Raw genomic sequence first — 20882 nt, 5'->3', positions numbered from 1 at the left:
GCAGAAGATAGGCAGGTGATTAGGAGTAAACATGAGATGGGGATGAAGACCAAAGAGAGAGAAGAACAATTGAACGGAAAAAGGAGTAGATAGTGATCCAAGCGAGGAGGGTGAATAGCTCTTAATGGGGATTGTTAATGTCTAACAATGGGTTGTATGTACTACCAGACTGTGATAACAAGGCCTGGTGTTTGAGGTTTGGGTGTAAGAACATGGGAAAGCTTAAGCTTTAAAGCTGTTGAAATCAATGTTGAGTCCTGAAGGCTGCAGAGTCCCCAAGCAGGAAATGTGGTGTTGCTCTTTCAGCTCACACTGAGCTTCGCTGGGGCAATGCAGCAAGCCTGAGACAGAGATGCTGGCCAGGGAACAGGGTGGTGTGTTGAAGTGCAGGCAACCGGAAACTGTCTTTTTTGTAGACAGAATGTAGGTGTTCTGCAAGGCAGTCGTCTAGACTGCTCTTCTTTTCCCCAATGTAGAGCAGACCACATTGTGAGCAGTAAATGCAGTAGACTAGTTTGAGTGAAGCGCACTGCTTCACCTTGGATACTGAGGGGGGAGGAAGTAAACGGACAGTTATACCTTCTACAGTTGCATGGGAAGGTGACACAGGGCAGTGGGGAGATGTTGGGAGTGAAGGAAGAGTGGACCAGGGTGTCCCAAAGGGAACGGTCCCTACAGAAGGCTGACGAGAATGGGGAGGGGAGTATGTATCTGATGGTGGCATCTCGCTGAATGTGGCAGAAATGGCGGCTGATGATCCTCTGCACTTAGCACAATCTAGTCTATTGCATTCACTACTCACAGTGTGGTCTCATCTACATTGGGGAAACAAAGTGTAGAGTGGGTGACTGCTTCGCAGAACATCTGCATTCTGTCCACAAAAAAGACCCTGAGCTTCCAATTGTCTGCCATTTCAACACACCACCCTGTTCCCTGGGCAACATCTCTGTCTCAGGCTTGCTGCAGTGCTCCAATGAAGCTGGGGACCCTGCAGCCCTCTGGACTCAATGTTGAGTTCAATAACTTTAGGTCCGGAGCTCTCCCATGTCCTTACCCCAAACCGCACACATCAGGCCTTGTTATCACAGTCTGCTATTATACACAACCCATTGCTGGTCACTAACAGTCCCTATTTACAGCTATTCACTCTCCTGGCCGAATCATTATCCACTCCTTTGTCTGTCATAACTGTCCTTCTCTCTCTTTGGGCTGTATTGTTCATTCCTTATCCCCTCTCCCCCCCCCAACCCTATCTTCTGCATATAAACCAACATGTTCCTAGCTACCATCCGCTCCGAGGAAGGGTCACTCAACCAGAAATGTTAAATCTAATTTCTCTCCACAGATGCTGCCAGACCTGTTGAGCTTGTCCAGAAATTTCTGTTTTTTGTCGACATTAAGAATTACACCTTACAAAATTAACTGAAAACATCCATCTAGTAGAAGTGCCCAGCTACTCATAAATCCGTGGTTTACTTTCTCTTGAGGTATATTTACTCTAATCTTTGGTTACTTAACTCAAACTCACTGGAAGAATGATGCAAGAGCAGGAATGTTTGCCACCCAAAGAGAAGTTGGGGAAGCATTCCCACCAGTTGCAGCAGCCTGGCAACCATTTAATTGAAGTGGGACCTGGACAACAATTGGGCTGACAAGTGGCAAGTAATATTCATGCCACAAAAGTGTCAGACAAATAAGAATCTAAGCATCTCCGCTCGGGTATTATCATTTAAAATTATTACTGCTGAATTCCCATCATCAATTTCCTGGGCATCACCATTAACCAGCAATTTAACTGGACCAGAGACATAAATAGTTTAGCTACAAGAGAGGTTGGAGGCTGGAAATTCTCCACCATGTAAGGAAATTCCACAGAGGCCGGTATCCTATTACCATCTTACCCTTTATTTACACATACATAGTCCTCGACGCTGGTCCAGCTTTCTCAGATCTAGCTCTCAGTAAACAGAATGTCTGGCACCCCTGTTTATATCTGTCAGCCAAGGCTCCCTGATTGGACCAGGTTAACAGCCCCAATCTGGGACCTCATATTATATCTCCTGATTCCCTAAAGCCTATAACTGTCTACAAGACACGCGTTAGAAGCGTGATGGACCACTCTCCATTTGCCTGGCTGAGTACAAGAAACTTGGGACCGCTTGATAGGTACCATAACCTGCCACTTCAAGCATTTGCTTCCTCAACATTGTCAACAAGATCCTCTTGACAGCTCCTTTCAAATTTTTAACCTCTGCCACCTAGAAGGAGAGGGTAGTCGATGCATGGAAACACTTCCATTTGCAAGTTTCCCTCAAAGAAACATTTTTTTTTTCTGAAACATTTTTTCCTGACTTGGAACTTTACACATTTCTTTTCTTCTCCATTGCTGGGTCAAAACTCTGGTCTAACAACACTGTGAATGTACCTACAATGCACAAATGCAGTAGATTCAAGGAAGTGGTTTGTTTTCTCATGAACAATTAGGAATGGGCAATTAATGCTGACCTTTACTAGTGATATTCACAGTTCATAAACAAATAACAAAAATTGGTATTAACAGGTCAGCACCAGTGGTAAAATAATATCAGTTAGAAAATATAGATCAGGGAATTCTATTACTACTTTTGATGTTCTAACAAATGGAGAAGTAATAGTAATAAAAATTGGCAGGATGAGCAAATTTTTAATATTCAATGTTGCTGTTCAAAAAACATCCCAGTAGCACAGTTTTTGAGCTGAAAGCTTAATCCAAATCTGGTCCAGAGAAAAATGTCTTTTGTTATGGATCTGCTTGCAGACTTGGGGTTAAAATAAACATTTTGAGCTGTTTACGTGGCACTGTAGTAATGTTAACCTATCACCAATTGCTTTTAACCACTTCTGTATATATATATATCATGGAATATTTTACAGAACATCATTGATGTTACCCATTAAATTCACAAAGAAAAATGATCATGCATACAAATAATGTCAACTGTTAAGAATTAAAAATATTTTGACTAATTATTTTCTTAAAATTTGCAGTGTTAAAAAGGTAATTTCTTTGCGAGGTGTCATTTATTTGAATTATTTATTTTACAGCTTTACTTTCATTTATCCCAACTTAAATGGAAACATTTCAAGTAGCCATTATTTTCAGTGGCATGTTTTAAAAACCTTGATATATTTCCTGCCGAGTAGTGCCACAAAGAAAAAAACCCTACATGCTGAGTTAACAATTTGGGACCTGTATGTTCAGTAAAATATTACACTGAACTCTGATTCTTAATAAAACACAAAAGTTGAACTCACATCGCTTTTATATTTTCATATACTTCACAAAAGTACCATATAACTTTTTCTGACTTACAGGTTTTTTTTAATGAGTAGTTATAAATAATTATAAGTAATGATTTTACTTGTCTAATACTCAAAAATGTTCAGAAATCATAGAGGATTTTGTTTCATTCAAGTATGGTATGGTATGCAGTCATCAGCCACAAATACCTTTGCTGTTTCTTCATTAAAGAGAGACAATTGCTTATGTATAGTTTAAGGGTAAGCATTCCACAAGCCTAAGTGGAAGAGGCAGTTCTTCATGAACTGTCACAACCTGCACAGGGATTCAACCCATGCTGTTGGCTTTATTCTGCATCACAGTCATCTAGTCAACTGAGCTGATGAGCAGAGATATTAGTGTACTGAATGCATCCAAAAATAGTCTAAGTCGCAGATTATCAATCATCTATCTATCATCAAGTGTTTTACATCTAGCATTTGCTTCCTATTTGCCACAGTTAAGTGTATCACAATTTTGTTGTCGATGGTAATCATGACTGGGTATGACACCCACAATTTCTGTTAAGCTGTAAACATTATTTAATTTCCATATTTAGTATTAAAGAGCTTTCAAGGCTTTCAACACTGGATAATGTTACGCTCTGTTTCCGTAGATGAATCTGAGGTAGCTTTCAGGTACTTTTTATCTTGCTCCTTTCAGGCATATTAAACTTCACTAAGTTTTATTATTTTTAAAATGTGAATTGCTTCAGCCACAGTCTCATAGTGCAGCATAATATAAACTCTTTACCAAATCATATAACAGAGAAAGTCTTTGTTACAAATTCAGATCAGCCATGGATACCATTGAATCATACAGAAGAGGCTGTTCGGCCCATTGAGTCTGTACCACCTGAGTGAGGGATGAAGTTTCCTGCCTCTCCTGCAGGGCCTCCATCAGCTTGCCTACACTAGTCCCACTTTCCCACAGACATATGTTATGACACTTCAAGTGTTGATTCAAGTATTTATTTTTAAGGTTGTGAGGTTACCCACCTCAATTGCTGTCCCAGGTGGTGCATTCCAGATTGCCTCCACTCTCTGGGTGAAAAGAAAATCCTCACAATATACCCCCTTGTTCGTGACTCTTCAACAAAGGAGAACAGCTGATTCTTATCCACCCTGTTCCTGCCTCTCATAATCTTATACATCTCAGTAAGGTCCCAAACTTCTCTGCTCCAGAGAAAACAACTTGAGCTTATCCAGCCTCCCTTCATAACTGAAATGCTCCATCCCAGGCAACATACTGGTGAATTAGCTCTGCACCCCCTCCAATGCAACTACATCCTTCCTAAAGTGAGGTGACTGGAATTGCATACAGTACTCCAGCTGTGCCCTAATCAAAGTTTTGTATAACTCCAACATAACCTGCTTGCTGTTATAATCTATGCCTCAACTGATAGTCCTCAGGATCAATTACACCTCAGTCCTGTCAAAAAATTTGCCTTAGAATCTACATTTTACAGCTGTAAACTTGCACTTCACTATGTCTAGTTGTATAAAAGCACCAAGGTTGTAACAATCAAAATACTCTTGCCAAATTGTGCAGATACTCACATTATTGACATATCCACTTCTTCAGTCTCTATTTGATACCAGCCTGCTTCATTTTGCAACAAGTAAACGTACTATGCAACAGTGAGGATCTGATATACTCATTCAGTCAATACAACTTATCTTCATTTGATAATGGGAAAATAATGTGCGTTCTGTACCTCTCCGAATCAGTGAGTTTGTGTGCTTGACTTAGATAAAATAAGAAATAATTTTCTCATTGTTGTTTCCTTCTTAGAACCTTTACCTGGGTCTTACTGCTTCACTGTTTTCTAATATTTCTGTAGCCCCTTTCAAATAGAAAATGGAGTCAGGAGTTCTGCCAAACTCCTAGGCCAATGGCTCCCCAACACAATGGTTGTATATTGTGTTATCAAGACAACCTTATGATTTGTTTATTATTTGTAGTCTTTTTGGAAACAACTTCAAACTTAGTACAACAGAATATTAATTATGCTTGGCTTGGGCTGTACTTCATTTAACCTGGCTAAGATGCACTGTGCTTTAAACAGTAGCATTGAAAGTAATTCTTTTTCAAAATGATATCTGGGAGAAAAAGTACTATTGCAAGACATGACCATCACTCCTTACAATTTCTTGACTCTTTCGTCCTTTCATACATGTGTCTTTTTGTTTCCAGAGCAAGAGGCAGAAGATGTGGCCAGTCGTGTCAGAACAGTGGGGCTCCTATTTTGTGGATGGTGTCACAGGACTGGAGGGTGAAGGTGAAACCCAGGTGCACACATGGTGCACCAGCAACATTAACACATACAGCACCATTGCCATTCCCAGCCTGCAGGCTATAGCAGGTAAGACAGAGTTGCAACGGGTCATTGCAAGATCAGTATGAGTGGAACTGAGAAATACAAAGGAGAGAAAACATGGGCTGGGGGAAGAGGTTCTGCAGGTTTGTCAGATAGAAGAAATAATCCAAAAGTAATGGGTCCTTTAGGGATGAAAGGAAGAAGATTTATTTTCAAGCGAATAAAAAATAATGTAACCAATATTAGGACAGAGAAAAAAAAGCAAAGAAATTAATGGGTGGGAAGCTGACAGATCCTCTGGACCTGATGGTCTATATTTTTGAGTTTTAAAATGAGGACCTTCAGAGATAATGAACACATTGATTTTGATCTTCCAAAATTCCCTTGGCTTCATTGTGGATTTGGAAAATAGAAATTTAACCTTCCAGTTCAAGAAAAGATGATGAGAGAAGACAAGCAACTGTCGCTCAATTTGCCTGACTTCAGTAGTAGAGAAATCATTGAATTTGGGATGAGGGATATATGCCTTGACCAATCAGAATTCACTTACCAACCAAACAGCACCCTTTTCCTCATGCAGTACACATTGTGTTTCCCTTTGAAATTGCTTTTACAATTTCCCCTTTTGTGCCAATTGTGTGTAAAGAATGTCTCATTTTTGTCAACATGATCTAGTTTCCTGTGGGCAAATTTACTTGGTGGAAGCGTTTCCCAGCTCATCAGGTCAGCAGGTGGGAGGGCAGAGGTGAGTGCAGAACTTGGAGGTGATATCCGAAGTGAAAAGGGAGCAGCTGGGGGAGTAGTATCATTTCTTCTTAGCTGACACTTGAGCGAGACCTGTAAGACTTACTCATTGTCTCTGACTTCTGCCAGCATCGAAAATGGGGCTGGACAAGAGGCAGCCTTCATGTGCAAATTAACTGGCCACTACGTGCCTCAATTTGGATGAGTGGACATGAGATGCCCTAGGCCTCTCTGTCCGCTACAAAATTGATAAGAGGTCAGGAAAGAATGAGGGCGGTAGGCCCCCAGGAAATTTTCAAACCCCTCCCCCCACTTCCTGAAACTTAATAGCAGAAGGCCTGTAGCATCCTGCCTCATGTCTGTAGTCTCTTCTATGTAAGGCTTACTGTAATTAAGATTAAAGAACTAACTCTGAATTATAAGTTCCATTGTGGACAACTCTTGTGATGATCACCAGAATTAGTGGGCACGTATTTAAGGCATCTACATAATTTGTATTACTCTAGAGAAACAGGATATTTCTTGATGTGGCCCCTACATACCATTTAAAACTACTATCCAAATCATTCTCAGATAAAATAATATTCATGAAGCAAGATATTGTAGAATTGTTACAACACAGGAAGAAGCCAATCAGCACAGTGATTCTCTGTGGACTCCATGAGAGAGTTGTTTAATAAGTTCCACTCCCTTTTCCCCATAACCCTCCTTTTTTTGTTCTTCAGCTGCTTATCCAATTCCCTTTTCAAAATGAGATTGGGTTTCATCATGCCCATTTCACATTCAAAGCTGGTACAAGGCCCACTTTCAAGGATTTTCGTCCTGCATTCCAGTAAGCTTGATACATCCTGAAATTTGGGTCATGCCCGTTTTTAGTCTAAGGGCCTGTGCCTTTACCTGTCTGTTTCAAGTGGGAGCCATCGCGAACATCTAATTCGAACTTCTGTGTCATTTATAGGATATCAGGATAAATTCTTCCTCTGTGTGGTTTTTAGACAACGAACTAGCCAATATTCACTATGAGACCTGAACCATCAAGAGGTCAGAGTGTCAGTAACCTAGGGCTTTGAGGTAATAGGTAGCGAACGCAAGCCAGCTAGCTATGTGACCCACAAGAGGTCATCTGTGAGTTTGTATATTTGATTGACAGGCATGCCAGTGTGGCAGTAGCCAAAGTTTCTTACATGGAGTCCAAAGGAGCACTAGTCTTTCTCCTAGCCCAATAACAATAATCTAAAATTTAGTTACCGAAGTCTTTTTATGGCTAGATAGGCATCTAAAGGATGTTCCGCTATTGCTGAGTCTTAACAATGTGATCCTCTGTGTGTCATAAGATTCTGATGTATACAGTAAAAGAACCTAATGCAATCCTTCGCTCTTCACCCAGACCTGACCTGAAGCCAATGGATATACCACTTCCCTACAATCTAAAAAGGATTGTGCCTTCCAACGCTAGCATGAAAAATATTGAAAACAATACTTCAAACACCTTTTGCTTCAGCTAATCTGCTCATTACTGTGTATTTGACACTCACTTAGCAGGATTTCTGCATCAGTTTTTACAACAGAGTTTGAAGATCTGAAACAAGAACAGAAACTGCTAGAGAAACTCAGCAGGTCTGGCAGCATCTATAGAGAAAAAGCAGAGTTATTCTTTCTAGACCAGAGAGACTTCTTCAGAAGTTCTTTTTCTGCCAGACCTGCTGAGTTTCTCCAGCAATTTCTGATATGTATATAGGTGTGTCTAACTCTGTAAACAAGAGGTTTAGTCATAAGTAGGGTAGATTTCTCCTCAAGTGGTTGACTGACTGTTTTCTTCTACTTCACATTCATTAAACAGCTCCCAAAGAGGCTGCACAGTGCACAGGGTGGGAATCAGTTGGACAAAATTGACCTCAAATGAGGCCTGAACCCGGAAAGGATTCCAGTATTCTCGTCCTAATCCAGACTCTTGTTAAGACTATTAAGAAGAAACTCTATGTACTTGAAAAAAATTCCTGAAGCTAGTGGAAATGAAAAAGGAACGCAACTAAGTCGATAAATCTTTTTAAAGGGTGTTTAGGCCGAACAGTGTGATTATGTAATTATGTAATTTTCCATGATTCTATGGTTTCCAAGCAACAATCAACATGACATCACAGATTCATTACTAGTTTGCGTTAAATTAGTTGATCTTAGCCAGGGTAGCATTTCTGATGCTACTGTTCGCTTCAGCACCTTCCTGTTAAGAAATAGGGAAAAATCAACGGTGCTAAAGTCCACTTCTGAGTTTAAAATAATGGACACATTGCAGCCTTGTGCATTGTGCAGCCTCTATCTGAACTGCTTAATGAATGTCAAGTAGAAGAAAACAGTCAGTCAGTTGAGGAGAAATCTACTCTACTTTTGATTAAACCTCTTGTTTACAGAGTTAGACACAGCTAAATATATATCAGAAATTGCTGAAGAAATTCAACAAATCTGGCAGCAACAAAACATCTGAAGAAGGCTCACTCAACTCAAAACATTAACTCTGCTTTCTCTCCACAGATGCAGCCAGATGTGCTGAGTTTCTCCAGCAGTTTCTATTCTTGTTTCAGATCTTCAGCTTCTTGGTCGTTTTATTTAAATATATATCAGCTTTCAGTGGAGACTCTGAATGAGTTTGTTTCTTATCCCTTTAATTCTTTTGAAGATATAACTATTGATCAGTTATGACAAAAGGAACGAGTGTACTAGTAACCACAATATTAAAGCTATTCCCTGGAATGCTGACATGACAGTAAAAAAACAGAACCCACTGGGGAATAGATTTTTGTTCAAAATTGTCTCGATTCATCCCATTGTTGCAGATTGAGCAATGTCTGCCAGGCAAAACAAAGATATATTTCTCCGATATGAGAGGTAATTAGGGTACATGACCACCATTAGTTACATATTTGAAAATTATCATTGTCATTTACAGTGCCAGTTTTGAATAAAAGAATTTAGATTTTTCCAAGATCATAACTACTGTACATTGGTGGGAGAGCCTCACCATTCACTGATTAAGTTTTGTAAAATATTAGATTCTGTGCTACAGGCCAGAACCAGTTGTTTTACTGCAACTGTGGTCCAGCATTTTTCTGTGAATTCTTTGCGCCTTTAAGACTTGGGAAATGCTTCAATTAAATTAAAAGTTTGCATTATTTTCTTGTTCTGTCATGTCTGTTCAGATGTTTTTACTGCACTTCTTAAGCATCTCCTGCATCTGCTAGGCCGAAAGGCATGTCATACTGATTTCCATCTTGCAAACTGTCAAGACTTCTAAAGATAACGTACTGCTTGTTGTAAGTAAGCAACACAAGAATCTGGTGACTGATCTTTCGAATTGCTTAAAGAGATATTGACCTGAAAACTTGACAAGCCCAATGTGGGCACTTAAAGGCATAGGTCATATTCCTTGCACCTGAGTAGTGAGCCACATTTCTTGGATCTCTGGCCTCATGTATGTAAATACAGGAGGTTGCAGGAGAAACACAATTGAAAACCCTCCGGTATGTGTGGAATGAAGAGTGATAACATTGGACAATAGTAGGTGAAAGTGTTACAGCAGTGGAGATTTTGGGAATGGATAGTAACAACTGGCAGGAGTCAGGCCAGAAGCAACAATGGCAATGTTACATTCACTAAGGTTTAAAGTAAACTTGTAGCTCGGGTTGTGGATGTTGTAGTTGGCTGGCTCGCCAAGCTGGTTCATTGTTCCGCAGACGTTTCATTACCTTGCTGGGTAACATCAACAGTGCAGCCTCCGATGAAGCGCCGTTGTGTTTTCCCGCCTGTTATTTGAATTCTGGTGTCCGCTGGGCTGGATTACCTCACTTCTGGTTTTCTTTCACAGTGGAGTGTATATGGGGTCAAGCTCTATGTGTTTATTGATGATTTTCTTAGTGGAGTACCAGGCTTTTGGGAATTCCCAATTGTCTCTGCTTTGCCTGTCCCAGGATCCTGGTGTTGTCCCAATCGAATTGGTGGTTCTCCTTATCCATGTGGATAGAAAATGTTACATTCAGATAAGTATTGCACATGTACTCTTAGATTCCCTGAGTAAAGCCAGCAGTGGAACCCAGTTATGCACTGGGGGCTCAAAGAGATATTAGGTGTGTTATAAAGAGCCTAATGTCTATTCCAGGCATAGACATTGTGTGTGCCGGTCTTGTTTTTTCAACCGTTACCAATATGGCAGGTTGTGCTCTTCTAGCTCATAGTGACTATGTTCCCTTCCCACTATATTGGGGATTCAAGAGACTTGTTATTGGCCAAAAATTGTGGTCCAATGTCTAGGCCACCACTTGTATTCTAAAGGATTTGTTGATCTTTCTCTCAATGACGGTGCTAGTGGTAGGTTTCATAGCCTCTTTAATTGTAATTCAATCGCATACATTCAATCCATTTTAAATTAACATCTAAATTAGTGAAGATGCTAACTGTTTCTTTTCTCATGGATCATGCAGCTTTCCCTCTCCTCCCCCTCCCCCTCCCCCTCCCCATTCATTCATGCTGTTCTCCACATGTTTGCAAGTCTTTGACTTTAACAACTGCCCCATAAACCCTCTTCTGTGTTTGTAATATTTCACTTCTGTGGAAGGATAGATCGTGGTGTATCTGGACAAAATTCACTGTTGGCAAAAACAGTTGACTTAGGCAACAATCACATGAGGAGGCCAAAGCTGACCTGACTTTGCTTGGAAACAGCATCTCCCTATGGGCCCAGAAAGTGTTAAGACTTCAATGATCTGTAGTAAAGCATGCATTTGTCACATTTCTTCATAAAATAACTGTCAGAAGTTAAAGTTTAATTATAGCCACCACTAAAGGTTGTCATTAATATGGGGCACTTATAGTCAGAAACGATTTCTCACCCAGGCCTCACTATATCTCTACCTCGTTTTCCTCCTTTAAGATTCTCCTTAAAATCTACTCTGACAAATCTTTCGCCATCTGGCTTCGTATCCTCCTGGCCAATGTGGTTTGGTTTTATATTTTGCTTAAAATCCTCTGATGAAGTGCTTTGTAGTGTTTTATTATGCTAAAGGTGGTAGATGAATATCGGTTGTTTCTGTTGGATATTTGACAACTTGATAATCTAATGACTTGATAGGAAATTTGAATATTGGATAATGTTCAACAAAAGAGTGGCAAGAGGAGCTAAGAATAGTTGTCATGGATTGCAAAACAGTTCGTTATTCCGACCAGCACTATAATAGTTTTGTGATATAGTTGCCATTGAATTCTTTCCACTGCAAAGTAAATTACAATGCTTATTTTTCCCTCTGTATTTGATCTTTTGCATCAAGTATAGTGATTGAAAGACGACCATTAATACAATCTGGTTTTCACTGTTGAGTGAGTCCTGTAAGTCACTGGGATATGGCCAGTGGTGATTTCCTGAAGCGATGCTTGTGTGTAACAAGCGCATAAACTGATTGAGACTGCCAAAGCTGTCAAGGAACCGCCAAAGGCAAATATGTGGAGTAAAAAAAAATCTTTAAAAAACAATTTTTCAATAAAAGCACTTGAGTGCCTGGGTTTACTTAAGTCATCATAGGATTTCTGCTGCATGACTAATTTTCCAAAGTATTATTTCACAATGGGGTACCTATTGATAGGCACCTCCAACTGCTTATTGAATGGGAATGTTTGTTTCCATAATGGATTAATTGAAGGGATTTTGATAAATTGATTTTTTTTGTTATCAATGAGAGTGTTTCTTTCCCAGTAGTGACACCATCACCGGTTGTGACACCATTGTCAGCATGCTACCTGAGGTTGCCCCTGGTGGATGTTGTGAGTTGGCTCTAAGAGAGAAGGGCAAAGACTGGTGTTTAGAGATTTATGAGGTGGCATAACAGGGCTATAAAATGCCATGGGGCTGATTAGGGGCATAGGATAGTGTAGAGGATTTGAAAACCTACTTGGAATGGATTGATAGGTATAGGGTGACACAAGGGACAATGGAGAATGGGTAAATTGGCAGAGTGTGGTTCTAAGGGCATGAGAAGCTCTGTTGGATACGTAAATTGGTATAGGGTGACTTGAATGGGACAGGAATATATATGAGGGAGGTGAAGGTGAGTGAGCAGGAAGGATATTTTATACTTGCAACTTGATTTGGAAACTTTGATCACGGTGTCCCAGCCCCAATTCCACTTTGGTATTATGCCTTTATCATGGCATTAGTAAAGGAGCTCCAAACTTTTCGGGAGCCTGAGTAATGTCTTCCAAACTTTCTGTCTGTATTAGACAAGGTTTGCTTTGATATTTAATCAGCCCAATGTTAAACCTTCATTAGAGAGAAAGTAGGAACTGCCAATGCTGGAGAATCTGAGATAACAAGGTATAGAACTGGATGAACACAGCAGGTCAAGCAGCATCAGAGGAGCAGGAAAGTTGACGTTTTGGGTCGAGAACCTTCTTCAGAAAATGGAGGGAGGAGGGTAACTTCTTCAGGGTAGGCATCCTCAGAAGAGTCTTTGCAGTGGGATTAAAATTGTTTCAGAGATGGTAGGAACTGCAGATGCTGGAGAATCTGAGATAACAAAGTGTAGAGCTGGATGAACACAGCAGGCCGAGCAGGAAAGCTGATGTTTCGAGTCGAGACCCTTCTTCAGAAATGGGGGAGGGGAACGGGATTCTGAAATAAGTCGGGAGAGACGGGGAGGCGGATAGAAGATGGATAAAGGAGAAGATAGGTGGAGAGGAGACAGACAGGTCAAAGAGGCGGGGTTGGAGCCAGTAAAGGTGAATGTAGGTGGGGAGTTAGGGAGGGGATAGGTCAGCCCAGGGAGGACGGACAGGTCAAGGAGGCGGGATGAGGTTAGTGGGTAGGAGATGGGGGTGGGGCTTGAGGTGGGAGGAATGGTTAGGGAGGCGGGGACAAGCTAGGCTGGTTTTGGGATGCGGTTGGGGGAGGGGAGATTTTGAAGCTTGTGAAGTCCACATTGATACCCTTGGGCTGCAGGGTTCCCAAGCGAAATATGAGATGCTGTTCCTGCAACCTTCGGGTGCATCATTGTGGCAATGCAGGAGGCCCAGGATGGACATGTCGTCCAAGGAGTGGGAGGGGGAGTTGCAATGGTTCGCGACTGGGAGGTGTAGTTGTTTGTTGCGAACCGAGCGTAGGTGTTCCGCAAAGCGGTCCCCAAGCCTCCGTTTTGTTTCCCCGATGTAGAGGAGGCCACAATGGGAACAGCGGATACAGTATACCACGTTAGCAGATGTGCACCTGAACATCTGTTTGATGTGGAAAGTCTTCTTAGGGCCTGGGATGGGGGTGAGGGGGGAGGTGTAGCACTTCCTGCGGTTGCAGAGAAAAGTGCCGGGGGTGGTGGGGCTGATGCGGAATATGGAGCGGACAAGGGATTCGTGGAGAGAGTGGTCCCTCCGGAAAGCAGATAAGGGTGGAGAGGGAATAATGTCTTTGGTGGTGGGGTCGGACTGCAGACGGCGGAAGTGTTGGAGGATGATGCGTTGGATCCGGAGGTTGGTGGGGTGGCACGTGAGGACAAGGGGGATTCTGTTTTGGTTGTTATTGTGGGGAGGGGGTGTGAGGGATGAGTTGCAGGAAATGCGAGAGACACGTTCGAGGGCATTTTCGACCACTGTGGAGGGGAAGTTGCGGTCCTTGAAAAACGAGGACATCTGAGATGTCCGGGAGTGGAATGCCTCATCTCGGGACCAGATGCAGCGGAGGTGAAGGAATTGGGAATAGGGGGATGGCCTTTTTGCGGGAAGGTGGGTGAGAGGAGGTGTATTCTAGGTAGCTGTGGAAGTCGGTAGGCTTGAAATGGATATCGGTTTCCAGGTGGATGCCAGAGATGGAGACAGAGAGGTCCAGGAAGGAGAGAGAGGTATCAGAGATGGTCCAGGTGAACTTAAGGTTGGGGTGGAAGGTGTTAGTGAAGTGGATGAACTGTTCGAGCTCCTCGTGGGAGCACGAGGCAGCGCCGATACATTCATCGATGTAACGGAGGAAGAGGTGGGGGATAGGGCCAGTGTAGCTTTGGAAGAGGGATAGTTCCACGTATCCTACAAAGAGGCAGGCATAGCTTGGGACCATGCGGGTACCCATGGCCACCCCCTTTGTCTGTAGGAAGTGGGAGGAATTGAAGGAGAAGTTGTTAAGGGTGAGGATGAGTTGAGCTAAGCAATGAGGGTGTCAGTGGAGGAGGACTGGTCGAGCTTGCGGGACAGGAAGAAGCGGAGGGCCTTTAGGCCATCTGCTTGGGGAATGCAAGCGTATAGGGACTGGAAGTCCATGGTAAAGATAAGTGTTGGGGACCAGGGAATCAGAAGTTTTGGAGGAGGTGGAGGGCGTGGGTAATGTCACGGACGTAGGTGGGGAGTTCCTGGACCAAGGGGGAGAAAATAGTCGAGATAAGTGGAGATGAGTTCGGTGGGGCAGGAGCAGGCGGAGACAATGGGTCGACCAGTGCAGTCAGGTTTGTGGATTTTGGGAAGGAGATAGAAATGGACGGTGCGATGTTGGGGAGTAATGAGGTTGGAGGCTGTGGGTGGGAGGTCACCTGAAGTGATGAGGTTGTGGATGGTTTGGGAGATGATGTTTTGGTGGTTGGGGGTGGGGTCATGATCAAGGGGGCGGTAGGAGGAGGTGTCGAAGAGTTGGCGTATGGCCTCGGCGATGTAGAGGTCAGTGCACCATACTACAACTGCGCCTCCCTTGTCCGCGGGTTTTATGGTGAGGTTGGGATTGGAGCGGAGGGAGCGGAGGGCTGCACGTTCTGTGGGGGAGAGGTTGGAGTGGGTGAAAGGGGTGGAGAGGTTGAGGCGATCGATGTCGCGACAGCAGTTGGAGATGAAGAGGTCGAGGGAGGGTAGGAGGCCTTGGGGTGGTGTCCAGGAGGAGGGGGTGTGTTGGAGGCGGGAGAGGGGGTCAAACCTTCAATACTGGCTTTGCAATGACCCAGGTCTGCAACCTTGGATTAATATCTCTTTGGGGGCCCATTACTTCTATTTCTGTAGTCAGGCCTGTGCCCACTTCCTGTTGCAGTAATACCGAATGTGGGGCGGAAGTGAATTTTTAACTTCTGACTTTTCTGACTTGATTACTGTACCATTTTAATATTTCCCCAGGACCACTATGAATTATGTTCAGATACTTTGTGAAACAGAACTGTGGATCAGAAAGTTTACCTCTTTTTGGTGTAATTAGTATTATACTCTCATTAATTTTCTGAACAGAATGTGTTTTAGTCTCATAATAATTATAGATTTAACACAGTCTGTATTTCGGCATGAATGACCCTGCAGCATTTAAATCAGCTGTACTTTGCACAATTTAGTTTAAACAGTAAATTTAACACAATAAACATAATTGTTCAACATTTTGTTTGAATGTTGGAGCATGCTTTGTATCATTCATTTCAGCTATCCAGCCTTCCTTTTATATATTATAGTATACAAATGTCCTGTATTAAGTGATGCAGACTAGGAATGGTCTGAAAGTATGAGGTTTCCAAAATGAGCTCACAGTCCCTGGAGCATGAGTGCGATAGCGGCTAACTGAATCCAGACTTCAGTGGTATTTTAAGAATTCAGTACTGTCTAAGATACTGTATGGCATTTACAAGGTGAAATCAAGTTGACAAATTATGAGATGAATGAAGGAGATAAACCTCGTAATTTCTGCAATTTTTGATGTTATAAATCCTTGACTGCCTCGCTGCATTTAGTGCCTGCAGCCATGATTAAACTATTACTCACATTAAACTGTGATAAAACAAATGTATGCAGTTATAGAAGACGTTCAGTGTGCGTACGGGAGTACAGTCAGTTCCGAGCCAATAATCAACCTGTTTCCCATCTGTTATTCACTAATCAAGAACATACAATGTAGCGGTCACAGTTTCTTGAATATTTAATGATAACAAGATCAATTCATAATGTAAAACATATATTTCATCTTAATTTGGTGCTTTTTCAAAGATCATTGGAGTAAAATAAGTGATGCAGTTGGTTATCATTTTCAGGTGCTCTGAGCCAAAAGATTTCCTTCTCGGTGTACGTGTATTTTTTGAGTCTGGACAATAGATGAGACACAAGAATGCACAGCTTTCAGGAAGTATGGAGCAAGCGGAAGTTGGAGAATTGCCTCATACAAAGCTTTAGGATGAAATTTTTCAATTAGTCATATGTGTACCAGCTGAAAAGCTACTTCAAAACATAAACAACATGACTTCATATACTATTGTATTCCAAGACATTTCACAAATGTGATACAAAGCAGAATTTGGTACTGAAGCACATCAACAAAAGCTTGGTCACAGCAGCAAGTTTTAAGATTGGTCTTAAGGGACTTCAGGATGCACAGGTAGTAATCCTCTGAGAATCCTTAGATTCTGGAAAAGTTCTAGCGGTTTGGAAAATTGGCAATGTAACACCCTATTCAAAATGGAGAGGAGACAAAATGCTGACTCTGACATATTTTGGTTAAGTGCCAGTTGTGTCAAGTTTTTCAGGGTTTTTTTTCACCATGAGGCCGAGTACATTTTCATCGTACCAAACTCACTTCAGTAACTACCTCTCCCACCCTTGTGGTGTCCCACTTGGCTCCTTGTAATCCCACCTTGCCACATTGCCATTCCTGGACGAAATCACCCTTGCTGGGATTTCCCAAAATTGACTGGCATCCCTGGCTCTGGTGCCACCGTTTAAAAGGCTGTTGTGCACCTACACAAGCATTGTCAGTCCGGAGCTGAGCTGCACAGTCCTCACATTTGCCCCACGTGTGGCATTCTGCTTTCCAGGCAGGGACCTAGTTACCATGGTGAATGGGGGGGGGGGGGGGCAGTGGTGGGATGTCCTCTGGTGCCCATGGAGCACTAACCTCACACCCTGGGATGTTGGTGCCTGGTGTCCAACCTGGATGCCCTTTGGAACAAAGGGCAAGCTGAAGTCGGTAGGTATCCACTCTGCCATATCAAGAAATCTTAACATCTGGTTTGTTCGGGCTGTTTGGTATCATAGGAAGCTGAATATTAATGATGTGAGACATGATGTTAATAAGGCATTTTATAAGGTATAATTTCTGTTAATTATAATCTCCCTTAACTTGCCGCTGTCTCATGAGAAACCTGCCACATTGATTGACAATGAATAACAAGTTGCTCCTGATATCAAGATAGGCCTCACTGAACTTCTCATCCAATTCTGCCACAAATCCCGCCATACTCCATGTCACCCAGGCTCCTATAAGATTACACCCCAGGTAACTATATGCCAATTAGCTTAACATCTGTCATTGGGAAAATATTCAAGTCTATTACAAAAGAATATATAATGGCAGAGCATTTAAAAATACATAATACAATCAGAGTCAGCATGGCTTCAGGAAGGGAAAATCATGCCTGATAAATTTATTTGAAGTCTTTGAAGAGATAATAAGCAGGATAAATAATCAAGAACAATAGATGCAATACATTTGAATTTTCTAAAGGCTTTTTATAAGGCATGGCACATAAGGCTACGTGATAAGAACCCATGATGGTGGAGGTAGTATTTTAGCATGGATAGAGGTTTGGCTTGCTAAGACAAGACAGAGAGTCGGGATAAAAGGGGCATTTTCATGTTGGCAATCTATGGAGTACCGTAAGGATCAGTATTGGTGCCACAATTATTTACAGTATATACTAATGACTTGGATGAGGGAAGTGAATATACTACAGCTAAGTTTATGGTACTTTTGACACAAAAATAGGTGAAATGGCTAGTGGACAGGATGACAAAAGACGTCTGCAGAGGAATGTAGACAGGTTTAAGTGAGTGGGCAAAAAACTTGGCAAATGGAATATATGTGGAATATGTGAGGGTAACTTGCACTAAATCTATTTTCCCCAGCACTGACCTATATTGCCTCCCAGTTAAGCAATTCTTAGTTTTAAAATTCTCATTCTTGTTTTCAAATCGCTCCCTGGATTTGGTCTTCTCTGTCTCCTACAGCCTGTCATCCATATGTATATCGATACACTTCTCGACTTCTGGCCTCTTGTGCATTCCTAATTACAACGTGGAGCCATTGATGGCTTTGCCTTCTGCTCCCCGAGCCACGAAGCTCTGAAATACATCTCCACCTTGCTTTCCTCCTTTAAGACCCTTCCTTTAATATTATCACTTTGACCAAGGTTTTGGCCGTTTGACGTAACAGTTCCACGTGTGGCTCAATGTTACAGTTTACTTTGTCGTGTTCTTGACAAGTACCTTGAGTTGTTTCATTTCATTCAAGGTGCTGTATAAACATAAATTATTGTTGTTTCAAGTCCACAGTTAGATATCAACAAGTCTTACTTGATTTCTGCCTGGAGGTCCACATATGGCCTTTAAAGGGTTCAAATTCCTGATCCCTTCGAGCATTCAGTGCCTCCTACCCTGCCAGTTCAATAATTACACCAGAATGACCCATTGATTGGTTCAAGCAATACTCCAGAAGCAATATTCTGCCTGACTCTCCTTAGGAACATTTTTGAGGATATTCCATGTGATACATTGTACTAAATTTTAAAAAGTCTGTAAGTATCCAAGGTCAAGCAAGAACGTGGATTAAACATGGCTAAAGAGAAAGAAGCAGAGGGGAATCACCTCTGCAGAGGTTTTAAAAGAAATTGAGTGTGGCATGGAATCTTTAGACTTCCTGTTTCCAGAATGCGCAAATAACCTGGATTTGCAGGAGGCTTAATAATGACAAATGCAAGGAATTACAAATTTGGGAATTAAAATGGGAGGTATGTGCATTTCATTAGCATTATAGAAAGAAAGCAAACAATATGCTTGGTTTCCAAATAATGTATTTAAAGCCCCAGGAACTATTCTGTGGTCAGGACACTTCTTAGATCTGCATACAATTTGGTGCAAAAGCAAAATACCGCAGCTGCTGACAATCTAAAATCAAAACAGGAAACTGCTGGAAATACATCTTGGGTTGTCAATGTCCATGGCGAATGCAAAGGGGTTAGCATTTCAGGTCACAGAACTATTCCCAGAACTAGAAAATCTTGCATGTAAAAGTGTTTTTTTTTTAACAAGAGCTGTGCCATGGAGAGGGAAAGTGGAAGGAAGAACAGAAGGTAAAGTATATCCTGAGAAGTAAGTGACAGGGCAGGAATGTGGGGCCATTCTGACTTTCCCTACAGCCCAAAACAATTTTCCTGGAACAGTGGTAACTCAGCCTGCTGGTGAGATTCTTGCCGACAAGGCAGAGCCCACCACTATCGTTAAGGTAAACGAGGAGATGCTGCTGTATGTGGGGAATCCCAGAAAATCAAGGTGAGAGAAGTGAAACTTGAAGCAGGCAGACAACTTTAAGGCTCACTTTGTAATTTTTCCTAGTGTTTGCCATAGGCAGCTTAGTAGAAGAAAGTTCAGTTTACAGATCAAAAGCCTTCTTCAGCCAAACTGATATTGTAATCTGATGTTTTCAAGTTTGTATCAGACAAGTTTAGTTATTTTGACATGAAATGTGTTTAGAAGTACAAAATAGTTCAAATTTTATTTGTTTTCTGAATGCGATTTCCCATTTTTAGTTCTGAAGTAGTCAATGTGTTGTTCACTTCCTGTCAAAAAGTGTAATTTTAACACACCCAGTTAGAGCAGCTGGCTTTGCTATACACTTTAAGTTAATCTGATTATCATTGTCATCAGTCAGTATCAATCACCCTAGCTTCTCTGTACAGTTTGTTTTCACCACTTTATGTACAGGATGGAATTAACTGTGTTTCATTTGCAAATCCTGTACACGGAGGAAAACCTTTTATGAGTATTTTAAATGATATGGTGCAAAGTACATAAAACTCTTTAAGAAAGCTTAATTGGAAAGTGTGGTACATTTGGTATTTCATACCTTTACATTCCTCAGTTAATTTCAAATCAAAATCCAGAGATACTTCTAACTAATGGGTGGACTTTTTGGCGGGCAGTTGCTAGGTACTACTTTTTTTGTCACCAAAGTCCAATTCCAGGCCTGGCAACAGGAAATGGATTAGAATTGTTAATAGTAATGGAGGAAATCAAGCATAACATTGGGTGAGGACAGTGATCCTACCATCTGTTTATTTTTCATCACTTTGGCACTTTTTAATTTCATTCGTGCTAGCTATGCTTCAGTTGGTCACATTCTCAATTCTAACACATAAGGCTTCAGGTTAAGTCCCACTCCACCGCTTGAATACAGAATTCAACACCATCATTCCAGTGCAGTATTAAGGAAGTGATGCTTTGTCAGTTAGGAATGACACTCAAAAGGTAGGACACATCATCTTTCAATCTAAATCAGGTTTTGGATTCAAAACTTATGGTGAGAAATGATATACGAAACTTTTGAATTGTTGATTTGTGGGAGTTTTTTTTCATTCATTTCTCTTACAGATGCTTATTTTGATATGAGAGATAGTAGGAACTGCAGATGCTGGAGTATGCCGAATGAAAAACAAACTCCCACAAATCAACAATTCAAAAGTTTCGTATATCATT

At 41.6% G+C, this 20882-nt stretch overlaps 2 protein-coding genes across 2 annotated transcripts in view; both read left to right on the top strand.

Moving 5' to 3' along the window:
* Positions 1-20882, top strand: part of LOC125480965 (dermatan-sulfate epimerase-like) — a 167759-nt gene that overhangs the window by 12969 nt on the left and 133908 nt on the right. The gene's annotated exons all lie outside the window — the stretch shown is intronic.
* The window catches only part of LOC109920370 (5'-nucleotidase domain-containing protein 1-like), a 39184-nt gene that overhangs the window by 6900 nt on the left and 11402 nt on the right, over positions 1-20882 (top strand). Inside the window, exon 2 of the mRNA XM_048597406.1 lies at positions 5516-5684. Coding sequence (XP_048453363.1) covers positions 5516-5684 — 169 coding nt within the window. The remainder of the gene's footprint in view (positions 1-5515; positions 5685-20882) is intronic.

This window comes from Rhincodon typus, chromosome 5 (genome assembly GCF_021869965.1).
Source record: "Rhincodon typus isolate 14 chromosome 5, sRhiTyp1.1, whole genome shotgun sequence".
Lineage (NCBI taxonomy): Eukaryota > Metazoa > Chordata > Chondrichthyes > Orectolobiformes > Rhincodontidae > Rhincodon > Rhincodon typus.
Note: the sequence above shows the minus strand (reverse complement) of the source record. Positions and strands in the feature narration are given on the sequence as shown.